The 26,726-nt window shown below is 45.7% G+C and overlaps 3 protein-coding genes across 3 annotated transcripts; 1 reads left to right on the forward strand and 2 right to left on the reverse strand.

Moving 5' to 3' along the window:
• Nucleotides 1-6,398: 6,398 nt before the first annotated feature.
• On the forward strand, nucleotides 6,399-10,585 carry LOC134019687 (amphoterin-induced protein 1-like). Its single transcript, XM_062460573.1, has 2 exons — nucleotides 6,399-6,658; nucleotides 7,193-10,585. Exon 2 carries the CDS (start codon nucleotides 7,302-7,304, stop codon nucleotides 8,826-8,828), a length of 1,527 nt encoding a protein of 508 aa, XP_062316557.1. The 5' UTR covers nucleotides 6,399-6,658; nucleotides 7,193-7,301; the 3' UTR covers nucleotides 8,829-10,585.
• A 1,515-nt stretch (nucleotides 10,586-12,100) lies between these two features.
• Nucleotides 12,101-15,101, reverse strand: LOC134026202 (pepsin A-like). The gene is made up of 8 exons (XM_062468755.1): nucleotides 14,959-15,101; nucleotides 14,725-14,842; nucleotides 14,487-14,605; nucleotides 13,972-14,168; nucleotides 13,757-13,873; nucleotides 13,399-13,543; nucleotides 12,994-13,092; nucleotides 12,101-12,786 (listed from the first exon to the last, which is right to left on the reverse strand). The coding sequence occupies exons 1-8, from the start codon at nucleotides 15,082-15,084 to the stop codon at nucleotides 12,655-12,657; spliced, it is 1,053 nt and encodes a 350-aa protein (XP_062324739.1). The 5' UTR covers nucleotides 15,085-15,101; the 3' UTR covers nucleotides 12,101-12,654.
• Nucleotides 15,102-21,452: 6,351 nt separating this feature from the next.
• Nucleotides 21,453-26,048, reverse strand: LOC134019703 (RNA-binding protein 15-like). Its single transcript, XM_062460575.1, has one exon. It carries the CDS (start codon nucleotides 25,814-25,816, stop codon nucleotides 23,303-23,305), a length of 2,514 nt encoding a protein of 837 aa, XP_062316559.1. The 5' UTR covers nucleotides 25,817-26,048; the 3' UTR covers nucleotides 21,453-23,302.
• Nucleotides 26,049-26,726: the final 678 nt, after the last annotated feature.

The following is a 26,726-nucleotide window of genomic DNA, read 5'->3' on the forward strand; positions in this document are numbered from 1 at the left end:
TTTCCCCGAGGCAAGTAGGGTGAAGTGCCTTGCCCAAGGACACGTCATTTTGCACTGCCGGGTATCAAACCGGCAACCTTCTGATTAATATCTGCTCAGCCATCTAACCCCTTTTGCTTACAGATGTAGGCTGGAAGTTGCCCTGCCCCCACTCATATAACACAGACTTGACTGGCTGGAACATTCTGCTTGCATTTCTCTATGGGAAGGTTTCAATGTAATCAAACTACCTTATGGTGTGACCTCCTCTTGTATGGGAAAGAGTGGTATACTTGGTAACATTCAAAATGTGTTACATGTGGTACTGATTAAATCATTTGCATTGCTATTAAACCTTACCTTAACAAGTCCTGCTCTTATTTAATACTAACAAGTCTTTGCAGGAATCAAATTACCCACATTTCAGCATTATTTGCAAATAATTATACGCAGGCCATTCCAGACTTCTTTCAGACCATGGGGCTATGATTGATTGTATTGCCATTATAAAACCCATAATACAGGTAGGTTGTCTATTTATACATTCGATACAAATATCTGTGCTCGATAATAAGCGAGTCGACCAAATGGTCAGGTCTTTCAGTCACTGCTGTTTTAAAAGTCACATATCTCTGCTAATTAATAATGGCCACTGTGAGCTGCACCCACTCACAGTGTCTCTCAGCCTCTCCCAGGAGTATCTCGGTACCACTGCTATATCTGCTAGAGCCTGCGCATCCACGCTGCAGCGATGCTTTAAACAGGGTGGACTGATACAGTCTAGCCCTTATCTGGTGGACAACTCAAGTCATCGTGAGTAACATCAGTCCTGTGCCACAGTAAAACAACAACATAAGGTTAGGTTTCAGTGTACATTTTCTGAGTGAGCCAGGAGTGCTGTGACAAGAAACGACCTGCTCCTCTGATCCAGGTTCATAGTGCAGCCTAGGAACAGTTGCAACCTAACTCCAAGGCTATACTGGGTCTGAACCAGGTGGTGGCAGTGTCTCATAGCACAAAACACTGCCAAATCAGGAGCTCACTCGGAGCAGAACAAGTTTCAGCTGAACCAGACCTCAGGGATCAGGGACTTTGAGTAGCTCCTCGCTAATGACAACCCATTCTGGGCTGGTTTTCCACAAGTGCACATGAAGTACACATAGCACAAAACTGCTAATGTAATCAGCTGGGCTGGACAATTATTTTGTTGAACACTGCAAATGAATGAAAGCACTCAAGGAGCCATTTCCTCACCGTCTCGTTCTCTGCAACACTCCTTAAAACATCCCAATCGCATGACTGCAGGCACACACACACTCACATTATTAATGCCTTTAATTTAACTGCCTGGGTGATAGAATTTGAGATTCAATGCCAATGTGTTCACACCTGATCTGACTTGGCATTTTACCACGTATTGCATGTATACTGGATAGACTGACAGAGTTCCTGTAAACAGTATCGAGAGATCCATTTGAAAACTATTTGTGTTTTGCCTTCAGTTTGCTGTTTACAGTAAGAAGGAAGATGCATCTCTGGGCATCGAGGAAAGAGCACTCTTCTATTGCCAAGCACTGAAGAGGCAATACATACTGTACTCCTGAGAGATCTGAAGGAGCCATTTACATCTCTCTCTCATCTCTCTCTCATCTCTCTCTCTCTCTCTCTCTCTCTCTCTCTCTCTCTCTCTCTCTCTCTCTCTCTCTCTCTCTCTCTCTCTCTCTCTCTCTCATCTCTCTCTCTCTCTCTCTCTCTCTCTTTCTCTTTCACTCGGTCATCTCTCTTATTCTATTCCCTAGAACCTGTCCAAACAAATGACTTCTTAGATGGTCTCTTCAGAAGACAGAGGGATAAGTTGGATCTCCACAACAAGACACAAGACACAGGGAGATGCATGTTTCCTTTCCCTGACAAAGAGAGTTTAACATTTCCCTGACGAATGCAGTTAGTATGGATCTCTCCCTGAATGACGGAAAAAAAAGCCAGGCTCTTGTTGCAGTCCCTTGTATCAACTTTCAGAGAAGATTCCATTTGGTGTCTTTTTACAGAATATAATTGTGATACTCCCTTGGGGAAAGGACAGAGAGTACTTATAGTTACAGATAGGTGTGGTCGGTGCTTTTCCAGTGAAATGATATCACACTGGAAAAACGTATTCCTGCTCTTGCACATTTGTACTCTAATATTCTTCCTACTGTAACTGACCTGGTAAGTTCTCATAAGGGTACTTTGACAACCTGGTTTGCTAAACAAAAATACAAGCTTTAATGCCGATAACGGCCAACCACTAGTATTTACATACCTTAGCCAATCTTCAGCTCTACAAGAAATAACCACCAATACAGATGTCGATACAAAAGTAATTTATATTGAAATTAGATCAAAGACCAATTAAGGACCACTTTCCTCTCTTTTGTCCTAGGTAAGACTGGGCGTGGAGTTACCTGTGTCTGAGTTCTCCTTTCTTCTCAACCAGGTCAACAAATCACATTAATTTGCTGTACTGCCATTCAATCTCCCTGGAATCAAAGCCAATGTAAAGCATGGGAAAAACGACTCCTCTGAGGCCGTTCAATTAAGTCTTCCCACGCTTGGCCATGTATGGCATGCTGCAGTGTCTGTAGACCGACTGACACTACGGGTGTTCAGTTCTACCTAAACAAAACCCTTTCGTTCTCTTGTTACTGTGTGCACGTGTGTGCTCATGTGTGGATGTACATTTGTGACATCAAAGGCAGTGTAAAACAATGAGCTGAGGCTCATTAAGTAACCTTGAAATGGGCAACCTGACCTCCACGTGATGTCGGCGGGTCAAGGCAGTGAGGAGGATTCTAGAAACCGTGGCGTAGGCCCGTGAGTGATGACACTTTAATTTCAGCCTGTGTTTCAGTAACAAGTAAACACACATGGGCGCGCCTTGTGACCTTGTTTTATACAATACAGCCGTGGAGGGTTCATACAGTACAGCACATGCGCAAATAATACAGAGGATATCCGTCAAACGTGGATTCACATTGCCAATCCCAAACCTAGTCCTGGTGGGTCGTACTTGGCTTTGGGGCAGAGCGGGCTTGACACAGATCCCATCTATGGGTGCAGTCTGCAGGCGACAGGCCAGGGTGATGGATTACCTTCCCCTCTCGGCTGTCGTCGCCCCACCAATGCTGCTCATCCATAATGTACCAGGCTGAATCGTAAATCTCCATGGCGCCATGCCTTCACCACCCCCAGCCCTCCGCATGACGCCGGGACGGATCAACAGGCACCCTGGCTGTCCTGAGATGTTGCTGGCAAAATGCCCCCCCTTCCACCCCTACCAGGATTACTGACTACTGTTGTGACACTGAGAGGTGTGTTGTGATACCTCTGGTGTCGGAAATCACAACCCTCACCAGGGACTCCACATGATCACCTGACAATGGGACACTATCGGTCTTGTTCTCGGTTCTACCAGTTAAAAATGCAACACGTGTTTAATAATAAAAGGTCGCTGCTGTGTAATCACAGAAGAGGGACGTCACTAACTGTTGAATATGCAGGACGGTCCTGGCAGTAAATCAGAGGAGAAGCGTCGAGCGTCGAGCGGGTTCCTTTACGTTTAAACCCCGCTGTGACAGCAGGACTAGCTGAATCACTCTGCCGAGGAAGGGAGGACTGGGTTCTTGGCTCCACCCGGGCTGGCTGTCCCTTTCTCTGCTACAACCTCTGCTATTACTCCTCTGACAGTCAGAAGTAATTACTACCATTAGAGGCCTTCTTGGATCTTCCTGCAGCTCTGGGGAGGGAGGTGGGGGTGAGGGTGAGGGAGAGGGGGTGGGGGCGCTGCAGCTGGGCAGTGCAGAGGAGGGGGGAGGGGAGGTTCAGTATGATCTCAGCTGACCTGTTATGTAAAATGAACACACGTTACACCCTTTTTTGTAAAGGCTTCCTCCAAACTCCAGACAGGTTGGTTTCGTTAAGATGAGGGACACATGCTGTAATGTGGTACAGAACAGAGGTCTGACCTTTTCCTTTTCAATTTGCAACCCAATTAATGTAGCTCGCCCTTCCCGTTCTCATGAAGCTGGGGGTTAACCTTGCTCTTGTGAAAAGGGAGCTGGGGCGAAATATCGTTCCAGCTGGTGGCTTAGGATCACAAATACGCAATGCCTTTGTGTCAGAAAAACCATATACAGAATGGAATTGTACAACAAGGATCCCTCTAGAATCATCTATCCAAAAACAAAGGGGGAGACTGGAGTCATAACTACAACAAGCCGAACAAGCCGTCTAAAATATCCAGCTTGTTTGGGCACAGGTAGAGAGAAAGGAAAGGCAGTGGGGGGCTGGTTCTCTGGTTCTTGCACCTCCATGGTGGAGTTCAGTGAGAGGACAAGATGATGAATCAGACTGGGTGGCCTTGTGGGAGCCTCCCATTGCGCTGATCAATACGATTAATTAACAAGCTTTCAGACCTTCACACCACTAAAAAGGTCCCACTGAAGGTTGTGAGATGGCTCTGATCAGCTCTACAGTACACATTCTTGTCTTGCAATGTCTCCAAAGCAGACAACTCCTTCATTACATCCATGAAGTGGTTATAATTCAAAGCTATTGCCCTCATGAAATGTGGATATCCATTCTTCATCAATATCATCCGTGCTTTCTGGTTCTTTCTAGACTCAGTCTTTTCTAGACTGGTCCTTTTTCTCAAAACTGACAAAATATAATAACATCTGCCCTTGGAGGATTTGCTCAAAGCTGACAGGCTACATTTGATCTGTGAAAGTTGATAGGGGCCAATTTTCCAGGGTCCTTAATTTAATTATCCTACTAGTATTATCCAGCCAGGTGACAGAAGGGCTCTAAATAAATACATGAATGTATAATGATCAATAATCATTATATATATAGTCATAAACCACTTTATAACACATACATATTCACACAGTGACAGACTTGGGTTCAAGGTAAGACCTAAGAATGAATTTGCCATCACCAGAGGAGCTGCTGTGACGTGTCAGTGACATGATCCCTGATCCTAACCCTGCCATGGTTACCTGTCACCAGCGACCTGTCCATCAACAAACTCAACACAGGATGTCAACTTTCAATACCAACTTTCAATGGTTTATAAACCTACTCATCAATACTTATTTGTCCCTCAGAAGACTATCTTTACTGTGCACACAGGAATACACATTTTCCTGTGTGTGACTGTGGCTCAGCAATGCCTATTATGGACTGTTCATGCACTATAACTGACTGCCAGACATCAACAACACACAACGCGCACACACCCACTCACACACACACACACTCACATATCCACATACACACACATAATTACACACATCCACACACACTGACAAGCACACATGAACACACACACCTTTCGCTGTACTTTCTCTCCTTGATGCCACGGCTGCAGCCACCTATCATTGACCTTGGCTTCCATGGAAACCAACTCCATAGACATTCTTCACTGTACAAGCTCAAGTGACATATTTTGTGTCATTTGAGAACAGTCAATCAGGTAAAAATAATCTCAAGAGACTTCCTCACAAGTACCTTATGACAAACCAAATAGCCTATGTAGCACACCATAGAAATCAATGTCAGCGATGCCATTTGTGGAAAATTTAATCTAAGAGTTTCAACTAGGTCCACCTCATTTACCACATGATTTTCCTGTAGGTCTGTCAACACACACAGAGACATGCATGTCCAATCCTTCTCCATCGGCTGCAGCTCCAACAGAACAGGATAGACCTGACCCAGCAGGCTCCCAGAGGGCTGCACCACGAGGGTTTAGTTGATGTTCACTAAGGACAGGCTGTCCTGTCTCCTGCTGCACAGGAGAGATAAGCTAAACCCCCTTCAAGGACACCTTTTGTTCAGGAAACATACAGACAGTGAGGACGAACATTTTAATTGTCAAATGCACATTGGACCGAGGATACACAGTGACTCACAGTGCAATTTGTCATTTAGGTTCAGGACTCAATCTTCCTTTGTGCTTCCCAAAAGGACAGGGACAACTTGTCTTTGCTGAAGGTCATAATTGAGTTGAACTCGTGAAGAAAAGTGCCAGAGATTCATGACCATGAACATTACTCTACTAATACTTTTTCCAGTTCCAATTTTACAGATCAAATACAAGTTATATTTCTGATTTACTGATTGGATGTCACACAGCTTCTCACCTCAGCCTGTTCGGCTCATTATTGCAATGCGACACAGATGTTCACTGTGTCGCTGTGTGAACACTCATTCTGTAGCTGCACAAAAGCCTGGCTGGCTGGACATTAGAATTATGTTAATGAAGGCTAAAATGTTATATACGCCTTTTTTCTTGGCAATACTGACTGAGTGAACTGAGAAAAAACTCAGTTCTACTGACATGAGGGCATTGCCTATTGCGTGTGTAGCAGCGCACCTATGAGCGTCCTTCTTGCTTGATCCAGTCCGATTTTCCATTTGGCAAACAGACCGCTGGATTTCTACGATACTGCACAGAGGGCTTGGCATCGCGGCACTGTTAACTGATATAGTCTTAAAGATATCATACGGATACGTGCAAATTATGGTTTTATTAAACTAAATATTTCTAACTTGCATTATTTCGGTTTCTGCGATGTTCAAGAAATTTACCTAGACCTTCGGTTTATGTCTTGAGACGCAGGCAACGGAACGGAAGGTAACAGAACACATGTGGATCAATTATTTTATGTAGCTAGACAAATTGAAAATTTAAGCTTTACATGGCCCTGTGTACAATTATGTGTTTGGTGTATCCTAGCACCATTTCACGTAGCCAATGAATTGTGTTGGAGTTGTACACCCTAGTCATTAACTCTGATGGGTTTAAATGCACAAGGGGATATGTAACGCTTGAAATTACTGTAGGAAGTGCAATGTAAGAAGAGTACATTTTCAGGAGTAAAAAAAGATGAATTAATGTTAAAATCTGCATGTAAACGTATAGAGTAAGTTTTAATCGGACCCTCAGTTGCCGGTCTTGTGGTGCAATGCACCCCTGTGCGCTGGGGCATTTATGTGCGCATGGCTAAATGTAGATGTATGCATGACAGTCTTGGCTTTGGTCCCAGAGTCAATCCCTGACAGCCTACATACATAGGACCTATGCACAGATGTTATGCCATTTATAAAGGCAATATTTTCTTTTACTTTCTGTTATTTGAAAATCTAACAACATAAGTTATCTTTACAGCTCCATGGGTAATTGATGATGTCTTTAAGCAGCTTCAAAGGAATTATGAAGACTGAAACTGAAGCTTAAAAACCTACCTCAAACCTCTTGCCCAGTGACTTACACTGAGATGGTGAGTGGGCAATCCTGTTTTCCACCCTATGCCATGGATGCTCCAGTGTTGACCAGAGGGCTCTTTGCTCTGTTGATCCTGGCCATTCAATTGCCACCGGAATCAACAGCCAGCTCCCTCAACTGCCACAAAACCTGCGTGTGCGCCAGCAACATCGTCAGCTGCTCCAGGATGAACCTGACCAGCGTTCCACTGGCCTTGCCCCGCTATGCTGCTGTGTTAGACCTCAGCTTCAACAACATTAGCCACCTGAGAGCCGAGTGGACCCCCATCAGGCTGAGCCGGCTGCACAGCCTCCTGCTCAGCCACAACGGGCTCATCTTCCTCTCCTCCGAGGCCTTCCACCACGTCACCAAGCTGCGCTACCTGGACCTGTCCTCTAACGGCCTACGGATACTGGAGGAGTTCATCTTCGAACCCCTGGAAAGCCTGGAGGTGCTGCTGCTCTACAACAACCACATCTCCCAGATCGACCGCTCGGCCTTTGTGGGCCTCATGAGTCTGCAGAAGCTCTACTTGAGTCGGAACCAGATCCAGCGCTTCCCCCTGGAGCTGGTGAAGGAGAAAAGTCGCCTGGAGGCCCTCACCCTGCTGGACGTGTCCTCCAACAAGATCAAAGTTCTGTCCATCCAAGAGCTGCAGGTGCTTCCTGCCTGGATTAAGAATAGCCTGTACTTCCATAACAACTCACTGCCTTGCAGCTGTGAGATGTACACCATGGTGGCGCTCTGGAACCTCCGTGAGTTCAGCTCTGTCGTTGACTACAGGGATGAACACATCTGTTTACTACCAGGCAAGGAGAAGTCGGCCATCTTGGATCTGAACAAGCAGCACCTAAACTGTAGCGCAGTAAAGATCATGGATCAGATCACTTACTTGGAGCAGTATGTGGTGTTGGATTGTGACACCAAACAGAAAGACATGCAGAAGAGTTGGGACCTACCAAAGAATGCTGAAGTGTCCTTTGAGAACCAAAGCGCTGTGTTGCTTCCTGATGGCAATCTGCGGATCGGCCCCATCCAGGTGATGGACTCAGGGGTCTACACCTGTTACGCCGAGGGGGACTCCCAGAACGAGACCCTGTACGTTACAGTGATGGTGCACAACTTCACCATGATCGCAGGTCTGGAGGGCATGAAGACAGCCTACACCACCCTGGCGGGCTGTCTGGCCAGTATAGTGATGGTGTTCATCTACCTCTACCTCACTCCCTGCAACTGTGTCTGCTGCCCAGGTCAGGGCCTGTCCAAGAGCGCCCCGGGGGACAGCCACTCCTCCACCGTCAGTGTGACCCCCACCAACCAGGAGGCGGGGCTAGATGGAGATGAGGGGGGTGCCAAGGTGCCTTTTAACCGGCACATAGCCTTTCTGGACCCCAAGCACCTGCTGGAGCAGAATGGAAGGCTCAACCCCATTGGGGAGGAGGAGGACGAGTGGCACGAGGACAGGAGAGAGGGAGAGAGGAGGAGGTCGGATGCCGAGTCCATAAGCTCTGTGTGCTCCGACACCCCGATGGTGGTGTGAGGAGACCTCGGGACGATCCCCACCATCATAAACTTCAAAATACTCAGCCTTTTCTATCAAGCAAAGATGACTGACTGACAGACTAAACGAATGACGCTCTCCATATGCATATCAGTTTAGTAAGTAGATTTATTTTGAGGTAACTTTTACACTAACTGTCTTGCCACGAGGCTAACCAAATGAGGATCTGTTCTCTCCACCTTCTGTAGCAATCTTTGTGTTCTATGTCTTCAAACATGTCATAACTGTGCATTCAATATGTTGTTTTGTTTATGATACAGTTCAAGCCACAAATCCATAATCATTTATCGATTGACATGTAGATGGAATATACTGTATCTGAATCATTGTATCGGAAATTACATTGCTCCTGTACTTGCTGCTAGTAAGATTGAATCACTAGGCTAAAAATACCCTCTATCACTTAGTCACTTGTGTGAGGCTGCTGTGTTGGAATTCAAGTTTGATCTTGTGTGTGTGCCTGACAGCCGGATAGCCCCAGAAGGAGACCAATGAGTGTTGTAACTTGCCACAGAGTACTTCTCGAGTACCTCTTGCATCATTTTACATCCCCAAAGCAAACAAACAAATGCCAGCGGCCAATCGTCTCATAAACACTGTTAGAAATAGTAGCTAGTGCTAGTCCAGCTAATACCATAGTGTGTCACAGCTGCTGAACAGACTGAGTCACACACTTTGTCCTGTTGTTGTTCACTTGTTGCAGACTGTATATCAATATGGCTCACAGGCCAAACATGGTTTCACTCAAAGAAAGAGTAGACACAAGCTTTGGAAAATAGCTTGACATTATACCCACAGTTAAACTTTGATTTAACCTAACTGTTAATTGAGGCTTTCAGGTTTCTAGTTTCAAGGATAATACTTACTCTGCAGCTATTAAGTAAACTGCATTCACTCCAAACTTGATGATGCAACTTGACTGACAGCTTGTCCACTTGAGCATCTCTCCCTCAACCTGAAACCTGTTGCTATTGTAATTTAAGTACCAAGCCACACCCCTAGACAGGTTCTCTATTCTTACATGATGATCTACTTCCACATAGGGCATTAGCAACCATTGAGCTTGTTTTTAAGTGAATGGTTTAGCCAATAACAACAGAGTAATAATAATAATATATGCATACTTTAGACATTCTTTTTGCATTTCTGTACAGTATGTACCCACAGGGTCATATCTGAACATGTACAATATTACAGTAATACTATACTCCATACAGTAATGCTATCTATAAGTATCAAGAGATTACAAGACATGTATGTGCTTGCGTACTAGCAGTTGTCAATTGTAGCCTGAATATATGATACAGGAATTGTAGTATAACCTACTATAACCCTTGATAGAATTTGGTTATTGATATAGACATTTAATAGAATAAATTGATAGTCTTTTTCTGGAACCACTGTGAAAGCTATTTTCTCTCCATTAAGATTTATCTTGTTAAATGACTTTTGTTTTGAGTAATGAGTATTGTACAGAATGTGTGTATCAGTCGTAATATCTCCCATATACACTTGATATTCAAAAACTGTTACAGTGTTATTTATTTGTATCTATGTAACGTGTCTTTGTTGTAGCCATTACTAGTGATGTCAAACCTTTATCTGTGCCTGTTCCTTTCATGTACTGATGTCACTGACAAATACCCTGTAAAACTTGTGTATGCTAAACACTGTTATTTCCCCAAATGTCTTGTAGATACAGTGTACCTGTGAAATAAAACTGAAATTGCTTATTCATGTAACAATAGGATGTTAACGCGAAGATTACATGTTGTATCCTCTTGTTTTACGCTCAAGGTCATGACTCAAGTGCGGTGAGAAAGACCCCAGTGAGATATCACTCATATCTAAGGTTAGCTTATTTGTGCTGATATCAGACTGCAGCAAATGTAACAGCCTAGCCGACCCAGGCTCAATTAGCCTAATGGCTTTCACGGTGGTTACTTTGTGGTGAAACAGCGAAAAGGCCTCGACACAGAGGCGGAAACGAGGCTTGCGTGGGGAGTTAGGTTAATATTTATTGCACACAACCATCTGTTCACTTTCTGGAAACACCGTTTGATGTAGCTGGATGTTTATTGGACCGTTTGCCTCAGGTAATGTAGCGTCCTGAGGAGCTCCCCTGATACAGACAATGGCTGTGTCTACTACCGAGCACTTGTGCACTTCGAGCACTGACTTTCAGTGCTTAGGGCTTACACTGACAGAACCAGCAGAATTCAGGGCACTGAAAGTACCCGGATGGCGCACTGCAAACGGTCTGCAATGCAGTGTACAACGATGGACACTACTCGCCCTAAACGGGTGCCATTTTGGCTACGTAGCGGAAGAGGAGGAGCCCTTTCGGCAGCTTTTCATTTAATTTCTAAAATAATGGCGGACAAAATGACTCCCGAGCAGATTTGAGTATGTCACTTCCGCCTTAGATTCGTGGGTGCCGCGAGCAGATTTGCGTCCGTCACTTCTGCCAAGTGGTCAACGTAAGTGTTCCATTTGAGACAGCACTAATCAGCGACGGAGTGCACTACAGATGTAAGTGCACTGTATTGCAGTGCACTGTATTGCAGTGTACTTCGTAAAGTGTTCGGTAATAGACACACCCACAGATGAAGTGCTTTCTCCCTCCATGTCCATGACGGTTCCACTTAAGTCACGTCAAGAACATGTCCCACCGTAGCACAAAACTATAGCTCTAACTCTAACTGTAACTTAAGTCCTGGAAGGAGAATCTGACGGGTAGGATAAAATGTTAGGACACCTATCTGTGTTGTTGACTCACTGTAGGAATAAAGTGCACTATCTGAGTCAGGGGATGATGGGTATCCTGACTGTAAATAGATCAGTACGGGTCCAGCTTATACCTGCCAGAGAGCCCTGTTTCCAGTAAAAGAAGCTTCTCCTCTGGATGAATGATTCAGGAGAGGCCTCCAGAGGGACTGCTACAGCATCTGATTCAGTGATGCCAGGTGTCTCATGTTACATTGTTTGCACCACAACAACCTATGCAAAACTACCAAGTGCTTTCGGAGCACAAGTAGGCTTAGGGGTTGATGCCCTAGGGAAAATGCAAATCGGCAAAAAAAGAAACACTCGAACGACTACTATGTGAACAAGGGATTACTCAATTAGGAGCGTATAGTATACGTTCAGTTGAATCATTGTCCTGGTATCATTGTGCATATGGCACATGCATATGGTTATTAAGCCTCATGACATTGAAAAAAACATTTCATACACGCAAAGCAGATTTTATTTAAAGATATATCATGTACACCATGCAAGAGCAGTTCATAATTAGAATTTACCAAGCGGGGGAATTCAAGAATGACCTGATTCCATATCCGCTGACTGTACCCAGATGGCATGAAAGGTGGTGCGTGCCCACTGATGAAAAATGATTGGCAGGTGTCTGTCTGTTGACTGAATCTAAAGAGGTGACTCATACACAGCCCCCACCCAGTCACATGACCCTCGTATTACTGACACCTAGTGGAGAACATTCTGAACACAGGCTACCACTGCAGCAGAAAGTTACACACACACAAACAAAAAGTGGGTCCATGCCCAGCAGAACCAATGGTGCACCATAAATTCAACAAATTCGACCACCATTGCCATACCTCTGGAGTTACTCGAGAGGAACACATCTAGTTAACGTAAACATTCATTTTTATAAGCGTCAAAAGCACAAATGTATTGATTTACAGATTGATTTTAGACCAGCCTTCCTCCGATTCTTCCTGTCAGATGTAAACAGTAACGATTAACAGTAAAGGTGACTGGGTGGGGTCTCTGGGTGGCTGACTCATACGGCTGGGGCAAAGCCCACCACGTTGTTGCTTATGTCAAAGACGGTGTAGAACTGTCTCATAAAGACTTCTCCCAGAGTCCATGTTCCCGGGGCCATCTCCAACCCAGTGGTGCAGCTGTCGCCATTCTGAGGAGGAGGTAAAGGAAGGGGCAGGGCGTCGTGAAATTCATGTTTCCAATAATATGAATAGCTTCAGACCTTAGTTACCAGCTTAGGTGTCTGCCATGACATATGGTGTAAAGACCATGTGCCAGGTGCCTTTGATTGCATTTCTTCTGGGTTATACTCATTTTTTATTGACAGAATATTTCTTTGTCGTCGGAAGGAACTCACAGTGTAAACGTAGGCAGATGGAGGGAGGGAGAAGCTGTAGCCGTTGATGTTGAAGACGATGTCAGGCATGACGTCAATGTTCTCACAGCTCACAATGACCTGTGAAGAAAGCAAAAAACATTTACATTTAGTCATTTAGCAGACGCTCTTATCCAGAGCGACTTACAGTAAGTACAGGGACATTCCCCCAAGGCAAGTAGGGTGAAGTGCCTTGCCCAAGGACACAACGTCATTAAGCACAGCCTAATTCCACAGCAGGAATCGGACTGGCAACCCGGTAATAGCCCGATTCCCTAACCACTCAGCCATCTGACCCCCCCATTTACTACATTTGATGCATGTTGTAGCCATATTGAGTGATTATGATGGTTACTGTGTCAGTAGACTCAGAAGTACCACACTCACATTGCCATCCTGGTCTGTGTAGGCGCCAACCCAGCCGTTCAAGTTGCCGACGTCTTTGGCTGGCCCAACAATGAGGGCTGTGCCCGAGTCTACCACAGCCTGGCAGCCCCCTGAACACGCCACCGTATTCCCATTGACGGTGATGCTGCCACAAGCAAACAGTATTACAAATATTCAGTACTTTTCCTGTTATATCTTGAACGCAGACACAACCCAGTGTCTGAGGTGAAACAACATTAGTTGGCATTGACAAAACATGTGAGGGTTCATTTTGACTGATAAGATTTTGCAGGTGATGTCTATGACGGTAAATAATGATTCATGATTCAACAACTGATCATTAACCCCACCCCTATACCTGGTAACAGCAATCTGCCAGTAGCCAGTGGTTTGAAGGACAGGGATCCATTGGATGCCTCCGGTGAAGTAGATGGGGTCTATTCCTCCAAAGATGATCATACTGCCTTCCTCTGAGCTTGAGGGTCACAGAACACCAAACAAAATACACAATATTCATACTGAGGACAAAAGAGAGAAGCTCCTTCACACACGGCTTTTTCAGACAACCCTCACTTGCTCAGGTAGATTGAGAACATGTTCTGAGGGTTCTTGCCCTGGTCAAACATATTGGCGAGGAAGGTTCTGCCTGTCTCGACTGCTTGTTGTGGGTAGGCCAAGCCCATGATCCCGTCCCACGGCACATACTCAAGGAAGGAATCCTCGTATGTACTCAGGCCAAACACCTGTTTCTCCACATACAGGTCACCAAGCTGAGAGCAAAACACACACAGAGCATGACATAGCCTTCTCAAGAAGTACGTTGTATGACGTTGACTTCATTCTTTCCATTCATGCTTGTACTAAGTAAAAAACATTTCCAGTTGTCAGTTTGATCTTTGAACTTTCGGAATGATGAACACGACGGTGTACGTGACAAAGATTCATGCTTGGCCCCTGAAAAAGCATATCAGGGGAGTTTCACTACTTGCATAGTCATGGACTAGCATGTACCTGGGTGTAGCAAGCCATCTCATAATATCAAGGATTCGGAATAATTGGCATGATGGCAAAGATGAGTGTTTCCTTACCTGTATGGTGTCATATCCTTCCACCCCTGTCATGCTGCCAGTGTAATATTGGATGGAGATAGTCTGGCTGTTGGACTTGAAGGTGGAGGATGCGGAGGAGTTGAACTTGGCATGAGCATCTTGTAAGTGAGAGAGAGAGAGTGCCAAAAAACTATTGGTACAGCAGGTTGCCTTACCTAATCTTTTGATTGGAGAGTCCTAACATGCACCCTGTTGGTAGGTTCTATACCACACTTACTGCAGGCTGGACTGCCGCAGTTGATGGAGGGCACCCACAAGTCAGATGACCCCGTGTCAAAGAGCACCTTGAAAGACTGATGGGGGGTACCAATGGAAATGACTCCGTAATACGTCAACTGTGTTGTGAGTCCAGAAATACAGGGAATATTGATCAATAATCTTGCATTTGTTCACCAGATACTGTATTCTGAGCGAGATAATTAATCAAAAGAGAATGATTCTTTGACTTCACCAGTGGGTCGTAAGTCATTGGCACGTTTATGTTTGATGCCAATCTGGGGTTCAACCTGACTCTGGGTTGATACTTCCTCTTGTAATTCTCAGGCAGGTCCTTCTCCTCCAGGAGTTTGCTGGCCATGTTACTCTTGATCAGAGGAACCCTGGACCACACAGTTAAAACACACATGCTTACATACAGTTTGTGCAAAAGCCCATGTGGAGAGGTTCAGAAGTCCATTCCAAACTTTAGTAAGGAAAGCAAAGTGACAAAGTGTGAAAATAATATAGAAATTTATAAATACAAAATAGTATAAAGTAATTGAATATATGCTGTGCATAGACACAACTAATAAAGGGTAATAAGCAAAACAGATCACTGTACTGGATAAACAGACCAACTTAAGAACCGGTGTGTAATCATATGAACTGATTTGGGGACTTCACTTACACACAGACACAAACATCCAGACAAACGTCCACACACAAACACACAGACAGCTATTTACTACAAAACTCCAGGTGAAACAACTTACTTGATGAGGCACTCAGAAATAGCCACTAAGGCAAACAGCACAACAGCAGACTTCATCTTGTCTCATTAGCTGCCCAACACAGGATCCACAAGTCCTTATATATGATTGCATACCTACTTCAACTCCTCCTTTAACAGCCTGAAATATTATTCATATGAAACCACTTCACCTTAAGTACCAAGTAAATCAGCCGCATAGCTTAGATAAGCAAAATAAAGAGAGCAGGAACTACTTCAAGTGATAACCTTTAAACCAAGGGTAACAAAAACGAGTTGTTTCATAATGCCAGGGTGCATGTGAAGTAGGCTGGTCCAGAGTGGCCCTCAGAGCAGCACATATGGACAGTAGTGAAGGAGCTAGACGTTGAACGGTCCTTGGGCAAGAAGACACTACCCACACACTCACTCCTTTAGCAGGATCATGACCTGGGTCCCAGGTTTGGTCATTGGTGTGACTAAGCTGTGCAGTAGGCTAGACGTTTTGCTCCAATTATGTTTTGAGATCTCACGAATTCAAATCAAATTCAATCTCAAAGGGAGTTTACATGTACCGTATAGATGTCAAAATGAGTCTGTGTCAGTGCTGCAGGCTACACTGTACAATACTTCACACCAGACAATCCAGATACTATAGATGTCCATACTGTATTCCCCGTATACCCACACAAGTATGTGAATTATTATGACTTTAGAATCATGGGTTTTATTCACCATGAAAGTTTGCACAGACAAGGAATTTGCTTTGGCAGGAAGGTGCAAACATCAAACATATAGGAATCTAAAATTTAAATATGAGGACTAACTATACTAAGGGTGCATAACTAGCAATACTAAGTGGAATAAAAAAAAAAATATATATATATATATATTAAAAAAAAATATGAAAAAAAATACAAATGGTACAAGATTGTGTAGTGCAGTGCAAAAAGCAGTGTGTTTTAAGGACATTGAGTCATGAAGTCAGTGTGAACCCTTGGCCTTGTTGAAGAGGCCAACAGCGGAAGGAAAGAAACTGTTTTTGTGGCGTGTGGTATTGGTCCTGATGGACCGCAGCCTTCTGCCGGAGGGGAGTGACTAAAACAGGGAGTGACCAGGGTGGGAGAAGTCGGCCACAATCTTCCTCGCTCGCCTCAGGGTCCTCGAGGTGTGCAGGTCCTCGAGGGTAGGCAGATTGCAGCCAATCACCTTCTCAGCAGTGCGGATGATACGCTGCAGCCTGCTCTTGTCCTTGGCAGTGGCAGCAGCGTACCAGATGGTGATGGAGGAGGTGAGGATGGACTCAATGATGGCTGTGTAGAAGTGCACCATCATTGTCTTTGGCAGGTTGAATTTCTTCAGCTGCCGTAGGAAGTACATCCTCTGTTGTGCTTTCTTGGTGAGGGAGCTGATGTTCAGTTCCCACTTGAGGTCCTGGGAGAGGATAGTCCCCAGGAAGCGGAAGGACTCCACAGTGTTGACTGGGGAGTCACACAGGGTGATGGGGGTGAGTGGGGCTGTATTCTTCCTGAAGTCCAAAACCATCTCCACTTTCTTAAGAGCATTGAGCTCTAGGTTGTTCTGGCTGCACCAGGTCACCAGGTTGGTCGCTTCCCACCTATAATCAGACTCGTCTCCACCAGAAATGAGCCCAATGAGGGTGGTGTCGTCCGCAAACTTCAGGAGTTTGACGGACGGATGACTGGAGGTGCAGCTGTTGGTGTACAGTGAGAAGAGCAGAGGAGAAAGGACGCAGCCCTGGGGTGATCCAGTGCTGATGGACCGGACTGTGTTCCCAGCTTAACGCACTGCTTCCTGTCAGACAGGAAGTCTGTGATCCACCTGCAGGTAGAATCAGGCACGTTCAGCTGGGAGAGCTTGTCCTGAAGCAGGGCGGGGATGATGGTATTGAAGGCAGAGCTGAAGTCCACAAATGGCATAGGATGCTGGGGAGTCCAGGTGCTGTAGGGTGAAGTGGAGGGCCATGTTAACTGCATCGTCCACAGGGGGTCCAGTAGAGGGTCTGTGATGGATTTAAGGTGTGCCAGCACCAGGCGCTCGAAAGACTTCATAGAGAAGACTTCACAGAGGTCAGGGTAACGGGTCTGTAGTCATTATGTCCTGTTGGCCTTGGCTTTTTGGGCACAGGGATGATGGTGGAGTAATGCAAAAATTGCAAGAACAGGTTTGGACTCCATTTGGTTTGGTCCATGGCATATCGCAAACTTTGATGGTAGAAGGTAGAAACAGTATAATGCCTGCCTGCGTCAGTAGTCCTGTTTTTGGAATTAGCAAATGTAGACTACCCCTCCCTGCTTTGTGATACCAATGGGTTAAATAAATACATCTGATTCTGATAAGAAAAAGTACATAAACTCCTGCCAAAATTTGGAGTAGCTAAAAGTTCTTTGTTCTCACAAGTCACACATGAGGTAATCCTAATGGAATCCTAAGCAAAGCAACACTTTGACACTTTTCTTCCCCCCAAGCACCATGTTGACCTTATTCAGTGTAAAACATGTCTGGGCGTGTACCAATGGATAAATGATGTTATCACTAGCTTCAAAGACCCCATTAATGGGAGAAACCACTTATATGTACTGGTAACTTAAAGATTAATACTTGAAAATAATGGTATCAGTCTGATGGAATATCTTACTGGGTTGATAACCCACATGCATATGAGATGTGGCTACTAACAGCTATCTTCACAGTACTTTGGTAAGATAACAATTTGCACTAATAGTCTTACTTGACCAAAGTAAGGTAAGGCATTGAATACCGTGTTATTAATTCAGCTTATAAAGTCACATTCTTGTCTGAAATTTTGATTTGTTATAATCTGGGGCGATTTTGAATTTTGACAAGAAATTTCTCGTTTGTGATGTTATAACTTCAGAAGTTACTTCTGCCCTCTATAGGATAAACACAGTAGACAGTTAAGGCTCAGATTTGATTCAGATGCTAGTTCTCACAAACAAAATCTGATCAATTAGCTCAATACTTTGCACAGAAAAACACAAAATAAAACAGGATCATGAAATATTTTTTATTCATAATGATACGACATAGCAGCACTGAAATTACATATTTTACTTTGATCAAATTATATATAACTGCAGACAAAAAGCACAAGTAATTCACCTGAAACTCAGATCCAAGACTGAAAATATGTACTTACCGATATAGCCCCTTGTCAGCTGGATATCTGATGAGTCATAAAACATCCTCACAACTACTTTACACTGAATTATTGAAGAAGATATGTGGTTCTACTCTAACTTTCTACTAATGGATGAAGTGGCCACGTACAGGCTGTAATACACACTGCACTCCAACTCCTCTTCTACACTGGCGAGATCATCGTGACTGGTTTCTGTAAAACAGGAGACATGAGTGATACCACATTCCTGTGAAAACAACGTGGAAATGAATCTGTGTTTTTCTGTTTTGTTTTTAACCACAGTAAAGATGGAAAGGAATCTTGCTCCAGGCAGAGAGGATGAGCAGAGGCCCGGCTTCCATCCTGAGGAGACACTGACCAGAGATGTTACACACAGCAGGCTTCCATCCTGAGGAGACACGCTGACCAGAGATGTTACACACAGCAGGCTTCCATCCTGAGGAGACACGCTGACCAGAGATGTTACACACAGCAGGCTTCCATCCTGAGGAGACACGCTGACCAGAGATGTTACACACAGCAGGCTTCCATCCTGAGGAGACAGACACTGACCAGAGATGTTACACACAGCAGGCTTCCATCCTGAGGAGACAGACACTGACCAGAGATGTTACACACAGCAGGCTTCCATCCTGAGGAGACAGGACAAGAGGCAATGACATCCCACAAACCTTTCAATTCTGATTTGAGGATGATTAATGTCTATACACATTACAGTCTATTCTTTTCTACTATTAAACTGAGGGAGGGAGTTTAACGGTAGTACAGCATTAACTCTTTTTACCTGTGTATATATTTTATTTATTTCTGTGAAGACTTATTCACTGTCATCCGTCAGGCCTCGTGTCCTCCTACATCCCACACCGGTCTGTGCCAAATCATCCCCTGCAACGCCCATGCTGCAGAAATAAAGGCTGAAAAATCCATGTTTTGGAACCCTACCCACTCATTACAGGCAGAGTGCTCTCTCCATCTTGGCATCCTTTTAATATTAAATATTCAGCCAGATGGATTATGCCTTGCACTGGGGTAGAGCCCATGTCCCATGTTAATATGTAACTATTTGTTCTGAGTCAAGATCCCTTCTGTGCCTTAACAGCTTGTATCTGTCTGTGCCTTATTTCTCTGAGTATATTTAGCCATAAGATCAAGATGGACGTGTTTATTTAAATCCTGACATAACCACTCCATAAATCTCACCCTCTTCCAGCTCTGACAGTATACTAAATGTTCCACCATATGTAGGAGCAGACCGAACATATGAATCGTTCTTAATCACATCAATGGGTACTAAAAATAAGTATTGGGGGACTGCCTTGAGTTACAATACTTGACAACGGCTACAGAGCCTTGGATAACGTCTCTACATGATAGTGGATCCCTTAGGGAGGTCAGATGCACCAATTCTAACTGTGCAACTGTTACGCTCACAGAAGTACCTATCACAGAGCACCAATGTGTTTCCCTTATCTTGCCAGGATCCTCGATATAGAGAAAAGTTCTCCCTTACAGTGGATGTATTCGACGCCTGTGAATTAGTAATGAACTGTGTATTGTTAGCCATCTTTAACTCTAGGCTTATTAAACAGCTGATTAAACATAGGCCTAAATGGTGCGGTGTTAGATATTGGACGCGTGTTCTAAAACCGCCATAGAAGGGTTCAATATCAAGATGTTTTTAAGGTTAGGCACCAAATGAGCAGATGTTCAGTCACCATTTAACATACGTACCCAGTCATGGTGTTGAGGCTGAGGCAGCCAGCAGACTTTACCTGAGATGTGAGTCAGTGAGGGGAGGGGTCAAAGGGCAGCGGCGGGGGGGGGGGGGGCTTCCCTGTCCGCACCTGACACCCACAGGCACGGCCTCGGGAAGCCTGGAGACGAGGCCTAGGGCGGGCACACAGAGCAGACATGGAGGTCCGGGCGGCACTTGTGTTTCCTGACCAAAGTTTAGACTGGGAATCTGGAGCAGAGCTGGTCAGGCCCCATGTGGATTCAGGATCTCTTGCGGGCCTCTTCGCTTTGATCTCACGTTCACTTCAGGAAACATCTTTAAACGTTTATATATAATCACATCAAATCACCGGTCCCTGCACAGGAAACACAAAAGGTTCTCTTTCTGGGCGGTTCCGTGGTGGTTTCGACTGGAAACAAGGACTCTCAGGTTGATCCCCTCTCGAACATGGCAACTAGCCCTAACACAGGATGAACAGCTTCACCCTGACTTCAAAGCAGGGGAAAAACGGGCCAAATACACAAATGAATGAATCACATAACTGCTCCTTGTTAACTTGCAATTGGTGTCGGCCCCAATACTCTTTCGGTTGCACACATTGCTGGGAACAGGTGAGAAGACAGGCTGGCTGGGTGCATCCCGAGGAGAGGCTGCAGACAGCCACACAGCCCAGTTGAGGCAGTAACGCTGGGGGGGGGGGGGGAGCCAGCCCATGCGGCTGGGTCCCGGTGGCTCCAGAGGTCTCCGAAGAGGGGAGCCCCCTCTTCAAGGGGGACAACGCATATGAAGATTCAGGCAGAGAAACAGCCGGCCTATAAGAGGGCCACATTTTCAATACTAACAAATGGATCATCGGCCACTCTTCGGAAAGGGGCAGAGTGGGGGTTTCGGCGAACAAATGAAGAACAAAGATCTGAGGCTCCTTTGTTTTCACACTTCTCTTTCTTGCCTCTCCTTTAAGGTCATAAAAAGTGCTCTGTTCTCAAACGGGCAGGGCCTTTGCGTTTTTAGGTACAAGAGACAATTCCTCGGCAACACAACAGAAAAGGTCACAACAGTCGTCTTCCCAGGCTGAAACATTTGTTTTTTTTCCCACGATAGAGAAAATTTATTAATACCGAAACAAAAGCTAGGAAGTGCAAAAGCTGCACCTTGCGTGTTTTCTGACAGCTACTTCTTAGGCGCAAGTGCAATGATGGTTTTCCTTTTTTCTTTCTCTCCAGAAATCAGGTGTACACAGCACAAAAGCAAATTTTCCATTTTAAACATGGGAACTGGCATCACAAAGCATTAACACAACTTAGGAGCAGAGTTATTCTGACATGGGGCCAGTGCACCAAAGACCTCTGCTCCAGGGTGCCTGGGATCCAATAAGCACGTGTCGTTTCCCAGAGTTCACTGGTGGTCTGGTGGTTCACCCCCTTCGGCTTTCCTTGGGCGTGTCCATGGTTTCAAACAGTCATCTTGTACAAGAGCAAGGACTTTATACAACAGATTTATCTAAGATGCATGCAATTGTTAATTTTGACATAGACCCAGTAAAAAGCTATGGCACCAACAACAGAATGAATAGTTAAGTGTGTAGACACTGACTAGTTCACACACATTGGCTGTGAGATGAAACAGCAACACCATTATTATTACACCCAGCTAGCTATGGTTAACTTGACTTTTGTATGAGACATTTAACCAAAACCCTCGTCTTTGTCCATTTTAAGATTTTACCTTGACACTAATTACTGAAAAAGGAACAAAAAATGCTTTAAAATATAGTTTTAAAGGCAGCCAACACTGTTCAGTACCGACTACAGCACGTTCTTTCATCCCAGTATAAACTTCTCCTTCTGTCCTCACTGACCCACCCAAAGAGCTGTGTGACACAGCTCCACCTAGCTCTCTGAGGAACACACTGCTCTCTGAACAAAGAGCGAGCTATGAACGGCAAAAGGGATCCATCGATTCAATGATCACATTTAGACGGTCTACAAACCCATGTTTGGCTCATTATCTGATTTATAGATACTACATGTTTCCAAAGAATGTCTGGAAGAAAACACTGACCCTTACACAGAAAGTCAAAAGGTTTTTTGCCTATTTTGTTATATTATCACAAGCAGACCACAATGTTACCAAGTTGTACATATGATTACAGGATCAAACGTGCCAATCACTCTTATTTTCTGGATTCTCATAAAAACGCAAGACAAAACATGAGTAAATCAAATGTGTAGTATATAGCACAGGACTTGTAAATCATGTTTAAGCCTGCAAAGATAATCAAGAGTTGAGTTCTGTACGTGTTTAACATTCATGAACTAAAGGGATAGGACATTAATTTCCAGATCATCTCTAAAAGGTCTGCATAAATATTTCCAGAAGTGGACTCCCTCAGGACCTTGTTGTTGGTGCCAAACCAAGACTGAATGCCCTACTGACTTGTCCAGAAAAAGGTGCCAGTAGTTCATGTATAATATTATTATGAAAAAGAAAATGACTTAAACTTTTTTTTTTTTTTCAAACAGGCAATATAACAAATGTATTTTTGATTGACTCAAAACATTTCACTTCCAACTGACTTCAGTTCCCCTTTAAATGTCACAGAGGGGGAATCTATATCATAACCATATAAATCAAAAGTAGCCATTCGAGATTTCAAATGCTTTAGGTACTACTATCAAAGTCAGGATAAAATGCAGGCTACTTTTAATACTGGGAACATAAAAATTACCTAAGGCTTTTATATATTTATATGTATTATTAAATGACTATCAGTATATTCTGTCAAAATGATTTCCTTATAATGATACAGATGGTGAAAATACTTCCCCAGCTCTGCTCTCTGGCTCAACAACCACTCCCATAACACAGTGTGCATATCATACAGTGCTACAGATACATCACAAGCCATTATAAGTTGCACATTTCCTTTTCTAAGATGCTCCTCGGACTATGACCATGACCAGGTAGTCCTCCTCGGTTTTGGCAAAGGCTTTAGAGGAGGCATCTAAGAACTGCTGGGAGAACTCGCAGGGCGGGAAAGCGTGAAGGACTCCAGCGTGGTCCTTGTCGCGGCTGCCGCCCACGGGCAGGCTGATGACGCCGGCCGCCTGCTTCTGCTTCAGGTAGGAGACCAGGTTCTTCAGAGGCCTCTCTGTGGAGTTGCTGGCATCCTGGGGCGCCTCCTCAGAGCTGCCTGGCATGGCCAGGAGCACGGCGTAGCCGCCTGGGCTGGCGGCCTTGATGCGACGGGACACCTCGTCCAGCTTGGGCTGCTCCAGGCGCAGGCGCTGGGTGATCTTCAGCTGGGACACCGGGCCCCCCCTGGAGCCTTCCACCAGGAGCCCTGTGGCCACAGCCAGGTCCCCCTCCAGCAGGTGCATGAAGGTGGGGAAGCTGCTGTTCTTCAGCAGCAGCACACCCTGCCAGGCCTGGCTCAGCTTCTGCCCCCCAGCTCCCTGCTTCGACTGCAGGCTGGACCTGGAGGACGGGTGCTCTGCGCGCTCCTCCCTTTTGGCTGGGCTCTTGCAGGAGTCACCGGCCTTGCGCCTGCGCTCCCTCTCTGGCTCGGTGGGGCTGAGGGTCCGCAGTCTCTTCTCAGGGCCGCGCTCCAGGCTGCCACGGCGCTCCCTGGCAGGCGATGCTCTGTCAGTGCGCGGAGGGCGCTCCAAGTCGCTGTGGCGCCCTCCGTCCCGACTGCTTCCGCCCGGACTGCGCTCCAACGAGGCTCCGTGGCGCCGCCGCAGCAGCTCGCTGCTCTCGGGCGAGCGCTCCAGGCGGCGCTTGCGTGCCTGGTCTCGACCCTGCGGATCCCGCTCTCGCTCCAGGGACCACGGCTCCCGCGGACGCCTTTCCAGATGATCCAAGGGCTCGAACGGCACCCCTCTCACCCTCTCCCGGACCCCCGGCCCGGGCCACTCGGCAGTGGGGTACAGGTCCCTCTCTCTGAAGCGGAGCTGAGGTGGCGTTGTCCTCTCCCGCACCCTAAGGCCCTCGGGTCCAGGGCGGTGGAGGAAGGCCTCTGGGAGCAGTTCGTAGTGGGGCAGGGGGAGAGCTGGCAGGAACGGTGGCTGCTGCTGCTGCTGCTGTTGGTAGCGGTGCTCCGTGTCGGCAAAGTCCACCCTGAGTCTCCTCTCAGGGCCGCCCAGGGGGAAGCCCCTCATGTGGGAGCAGGCGGCCTGGGCGGCGTCCAGGCTCTCATACTGAATGTACGCCCAGGCATCCCCTTTCCTGTAGTCTATAGTCCTGATGGTGCCAAAACGGTCAAACTCTCTGGCCAGGGCTGCCAGGGGGACCCATGGACCAAGACCCCCCACCCACAGTCTGGTGGTCGGAGTGGCTTTTCCATAACCAATCTTTATGGGGTTGTGGCAGACCACCTTCCCTGACATGGTCATCTTTGCACGGTGAGCCATATCCAGGTTCTCAAACTTAAGAAATCCATAGGTGCTGTTCTGACCACGCACGGGGCGCTTGATGTCTACCTCTGTGATCACCCCGAATCTGTCAAATGCCCTCCTTAGATCAGTGTCAGTCACAGTGATGTCAAGATTGCCAAGGAACAACGTCCTGTTAGCCCTCTGGTCATCCTCGGGAGATATAAGGTCCTCCTCCCGGAAAGCTGCACATTCAGGAATAAAGGGAGGCCGGGCTCTGGCGTCAAAGATAGAAAATTCTCTCTCCCTCTCTATGTCTCTGGCCAGCGGTGGTGGAGGAGGGAGACGACCTAGGGCTAGCTGCTGCAGTCTGTAGTCTCTATAACCCAACCCTGTAGGTGAAATGGGTCTTTGAGGGTACAAATGTCTGTGCCCTGGCACTGCTGCAAATGTGTCCTTTTCGACGGGGGAGCGGCTCCGTCTCCGGTTCATGTACACAGCTTCAATTTTCAAAGGGCGGTCGTAGAGCACCAACTTGCCGCGTGCGTGCTTGGCCGCTTTGGCGTCATCGGGCCTTCTAAAATTTACAAATGCCACCCTTTCGTCGTTTACTCGGCTAATTTTTACACTAACGTCCCCAAACTTCTTGAACTCGTGAAACAAGCCATCTTCTATTTGTTCGTCGTTCAACTGAGAGCCCAGTTCACTAATTCGCAGAGTCTTGTACTCACTTTCGGCGTTCGAGGGTGGCCGTTGTTCCCCGCGAGAATTAGCCCGGCTAGTGGGATCCAAAGGAAGGCCACCGTGGAGTTTGGTGCTCGAGCCTGCAGTTGAGTTAGCGTAACCGTGATGACTTGCAGTTCGACTTGAAACATGGCCGTCTAATTCTCGAATGTCTCTCTTTTCAGTCAATAAACTCCTTCTAGTTGACCCAACACTTTTGACAGAACCGTTCCCGTTGTTGTTGCCTGTCGCAGATAGGGCTCCCATTTTCTTACTTGTTGGGTGGCTTCCTCCTCCATCCGCAATACGAGAGCGCTTTTTCACGGGCGACCGCTCCTTGCCTTTCATTTTCAAAGTATGAGAAACAATAACTGCGTAATTATCTATCCCTACGACTCACTGTACTTGTTCCTAACTTACCTAACTATGCATAAAATGTGGTTTTACTGTTCCTTTCGAGCAAGCGACGCGACCGCCATCACGAAGCACTGCACTGGAAGTTCCGCCCTGTTCCAATCCAAAGAATGGCGGAAAGAGACTCGCAAAATGAAAAGCGATTGGTTCCTCACTTGCCAGTCACCATGTGTCGTAAAACTGATTCACCTATCTCAAGTCAAAGTATAGTTGCCAAAGTAGTTTCAAATGACAAAGGGCATCAGCAACGCCCAATACAAAAAATAGGTTGTGCGGACATTTAAACGATAATGGAATGGTTCGTCGGAAGAAGAAAGGGAATAGTTTACATTTGTAAAAAATAATATTATAGAAATAAGTAAAATTATAGCCTACTTACATATCATAGGCCTATGTTTGCGCACCGCTTGAAGAAACAAAAAACATCTGATAAAAGCAGGACATAGCCTACCCTATGTTGACAAAACTGATAAACACATGCACGGAATATTCTTGTGCGAATTGAAGTTTATAGATGAAATTTAGTGTAGTCTGTTATTTTAAGAGGTAGATAGTCTATCAAAGTATAGACATTAAACAGTTTGTGTGTGTGCTATGCAGATGTGTTCTTCTGTGTGTGTGTGTGTGTGTTGTGTGTGTGTGTGTGTGTGTGTGTGTGTGTGTGTGTGTGTGTGTGTGTGTGTGTGTGTGTGTGTGTGTGTGTGTGTGTGCGTGTGTGTGTGTGTGTGTGAGCGAAAGAGAGAGAGAAAGAGATGGGGGTCAAGATACATGAGCTGATTAATAATGTCTGCTCCCCCTGACTGAGGCTGACCCATTTATTTCTGAGGTGTACTGAGGCAGAGCC

Source organism: Osmerus eperlanus, chromosome 1, assembly GCF_963692335.1.
Source record: "Osmerus eperlanus chromosome 1, fOsmEpe2.1, whole genome shotgun sequence".
Lineage (NCBI taxonomy): Eukaryota > Metazoa > Chordata > Actinopteri > Osmeriformes > Osmeridae > Osmerus > Osmerus eperlanus.